Source organism: Atta cephalotes (assembly GCF_000143395.1).
Source record: "Atta cephalotes unplaced genomic scaffold scaffold00027, whole genome shotgun sequence".
NCBI classification, from domain to species: Eukaryota; Metazoa; Arthropoda; class Insecta; order Hymenoptera; family Formicidae; genus Atta; species Atta cephalotes.
This window is the reverse complement of record NW_012130091.1, coordinates 3,366,947-3,370,425: the sequence shown is the minus strand read 5'-3', so window position 1 is coordinate 3,370,425 and position 3,479 is coordinate 3,366,947. Positions and strand designations below refer to the sequence as shown.

The window sequence follows — 3,479 nt, the reverse complement described above, 5'->3', positions numbered from 1 at the left end:
TATTATATGCATGAAATGGATCAAAAATAAATTGCAATATGGAATGTCGAAAATATATGAATTATTGTATAAAAATTTTCGCAATCTTAAAACTGCTTTGGCAAATTTTTGTCAAAAACATATTACAATCATAAGCGTTTATATACACTATATATAATGAAAAATGTGTCTCGGAATTCTGTTATAATAAATCTATTAAATAGTATCTATTTTTAATCATTCTTCATGTGATGCATCCCAATATTCTCTGAAAAAAAAAAAAAAACATAAAACGACCATATATATTATTTTTATGTAAAAATTGATTTCCTGAAAAATAAAAAGAATTTTACCATCTTCATCGTCTTTCGCGTCCAATAAATCTGGACAACAAATGCCATAACATATTAATGACAGAAATCCAAACGGTAATCCAAGTAGGACCATCATCAAGATAGGATTGCCCTTCCACATTGAAGTCAGAACAGTTTTCATTTCGAACCATTTTCTATAACTACGTACTAGCCAATTGTTGCCACCATATCGCTGATGAAAATGCATAAATACTTATAAATGCGTATTTTTTTAACAGATTGAATAAATAGCAAATATGAAATACACATTAATGTTATACCGGAGCGCTCTCGTTGCGAATCTGCTCTAGGAACAATTCTATTACGTATGGAGTTAGTTTTCCTGTTTCATCCTCAGGAATATGATGATGATTAGTAGTTGTATTTATCACAAGTAAGCTTGGTATAGGTAGTGTCATCATTGCTATGCTGTTGACTAGATTAGGACTGCCTATCCAACCAAACTGAAAATGACTGAACACAATGATAATTTATTTTCATTTCTTACTTTTATCAAAAAATTGTCTGATAAATGTGACAAACGTACTCATGATACTTATTTCGTTTATTCTTGATCACAGATTCAACCATGTTTTTGAATTTCAGCATATCAGGTGCGAGCTCTTCCAATTGATTTTCCTCCACAACCGCTAAAACGAGATTCTTATTTGTTAAGAATAATTGATTTATATTTCCTCTTGTTATTTTCGGAAACGTTGGAAAACGTTCTGCATTCACCCACTTGTAAAGTGTTTCATTCACTTGTCCCATGTCACTCAAGTTATGTCCTACAGATTGAATTAAACACTGATACAATAGATAATGATCATTCCTTTTTCTTTCGATCAACTTACCGGTGAAATTATAATGTGAATTTTCCTTGTACACAAATAATGCCGGAACATTATTTACAGGCGCATGTTTATTCACGACGCTCGGATGAGATTGATAGAAAAATGCATGCGCTTGAAATACATTCGCAATCTTGTGATAAAGTTCCTACATTCATTAAATATTAAATGCAGACATGAATTTCAAACTATCTTCATAATATGATGTTTACACAATCATCGGATTTAATAATCAGGTTTAATAATATTCTTAGTTAGAAACTAACCAATCACAATAATTTCATTCTTCAGAGAAATAGCTATGATTGGTCAGTTTACTACAGATGTTATTAAATCCGATTAAGGGTGCTGTGTAAATCTATATTATGAAATTGTGAAAACAATTTACCCATAAAATTCCAGCTCTATTTCCTACATATAAGAAATAGAGATCGTGTTCCTTCTTTATGATATCAAAACTTTGCGTTTTTGTTATTTCCTGCACAGGAGGACCACTTAATCTTAAAGCGAATTTCACTATTTCCTCTCTAGTTCTATCACCTTCATATACATATTTCTGATCGCCCTTTAAACTGTAAGACGAAAATATTAATATATGCGAGCGTTGTATAATCCAACTAGTCGAAGAAAACGTTACAAGATGTTACTTACAATAAAATAGTGGGAAATCCTTTAATTTTGAACGTACTTGTTACACTGGTAAATCTAGTGCAATCCACTTTTCCCACTCGTATGGACGATGCGTGCAAGTGTTGAGCAACATGAGACCAAATCGGTTCCAATCTTCTGCAATGCGCACACCATGGTGCATACATCTGTAAAAAACAAAAATAGTTGCGATACAAATGAGGGAGGACAAAGCCATATTCGGACAAAGCGGGTCTTGTTGCTTAAGCACATATTTATATGAATTGTTTACAATTTCGAATAAACCGATGCACATCGATTATTTATCGATCTTGAGACACAGTCTACTTAGACTCAAGCTGGAGTATATAATATCAAATTAAATTGATAAGCAAACAGTAAAGATTTTTTAAATAGTATTTTCTAAATTTAAGGACGTAAAAGAGCATTAAACGTACCATAATTAGCCATTGCCCATCTTTGTGTGCCTCTAGAAATCTGCAAGAAATGTATTAAGTAATCATGCATGGACTTGGTTGGAATAAAGTAGTAATGGGTGCTTTCCACATTTGATGACAAGTCGACACAAGTGTCATTCTATCTTTGTCATTCTCTGAATGTCAACAAGGATAGAACGATGCTTGTGTTGACTTGTGTCATCAAATGGAAAGCACCCAATGTCTCTTACCTATCACTCAGCTCAAGTACACGCGACCCTGCTGTATGCGTCAGAATCGCTGAAAAAACTAAATTGTAATAATTAAACAACAAAAAGAGCTGGAAAAAATATTTTCTTTTGCACGTGCAATTGCACAAAGATCATATCGACAGAATCAAATTGAATTTGTTTGTTAAGACATCACGAAGAACTTATTGGATTACGTCGTACATACATATACGATAAAAGCAGAAATACGTAAGTATAGTTCGTTAATTTAGGTACTGTAGATAAGATCGCGCGAAACATATTGCATGCTTAAGAATCCCAAGATGTGCGGATGTCTTTTAAATTCTCTATACACTGATACAATTCAATTATTTGGCGTACAGAAGATTCATGATAATCGAATCACAAACGAACATCAAGCGAATCATCTGTTATATCGATCAGCCAGTACATGAAATTACGATACGGAAAACACCGAGTCCAGACCGTATAATATATTGTTTCTTCCTCGTTATGCACCCAGGAGGAAAGGCGTAATCGACAGCCGCTTACCATAGAGAAGCGCAATGAAAGAAACCCGCATCAGAGAAACCATTCCGATCGTCGAATCGAGATGTCAAGGAACACAAGTCGAGCTCCTTCATCTGATCGTACGGCAACGCGAAAGAGACTGCATAATCGTCGCGACGCTCCCAAAACGGATATAAACGGACGTCTCGTTGTCCCTTTAACTCGTCACGCGGAACGATCGAGCGCTTTCTGTCGCATCTTTCCGACAATCCCGACTGTCAGTGTCGCGCACGACCGCCACGATCGCGCACAAGTACGAATTACGACGCGCCTTGCTTGCCGCTTGCCGCTCTCGGCTCACCTCGGCTCACCTCGACTCACCTCGCCTCGACTCTCGACTTCGTCGCACCCATCGTTAATTCCGCTTGATTCCATCCACTATAGTGTGTGTGTGTGTGTGTGTGTGTGTGTGTGTGTGTGTGTGTGTGTGTG

General features: G+C 35.8%; 1 protein-coding gene across 1 annotated transcript; it reads right to left on the bottom strand.

Moving 5' to 3' along the window:
- Window positions 1-212: 212 nt before the first annotated feature.
- On the bottom strand, window positions 213-3,422 carry LOC105620555 (protein disulfide-isomerase TMX3). Its single transcript, XM_012202047.1, has 10 exons — window positions 3,380-3,422; window positions 2,499-2,556; window positions 2,269-2,308; window positions 1,835-1,998; window positions 1,572-1,755; window positions 1,187-1,331; window positions 880-1,120; window positions 614-806; window positions 333-525; window positions 213-247 (listed from the first exon to the last, which is right to left on the bottom strand). The coding sequence occupies exons 1-10, from the start codon at window positions 3,420-3,422 to the stop codon at window positions 213-215; spliced, it is 1,296 nt and encodes a 431-aa protein (XP_012057437.1).
- Between the last annotated feature and the right edge of the window lie 57 nt (window positions 3,423-3,479).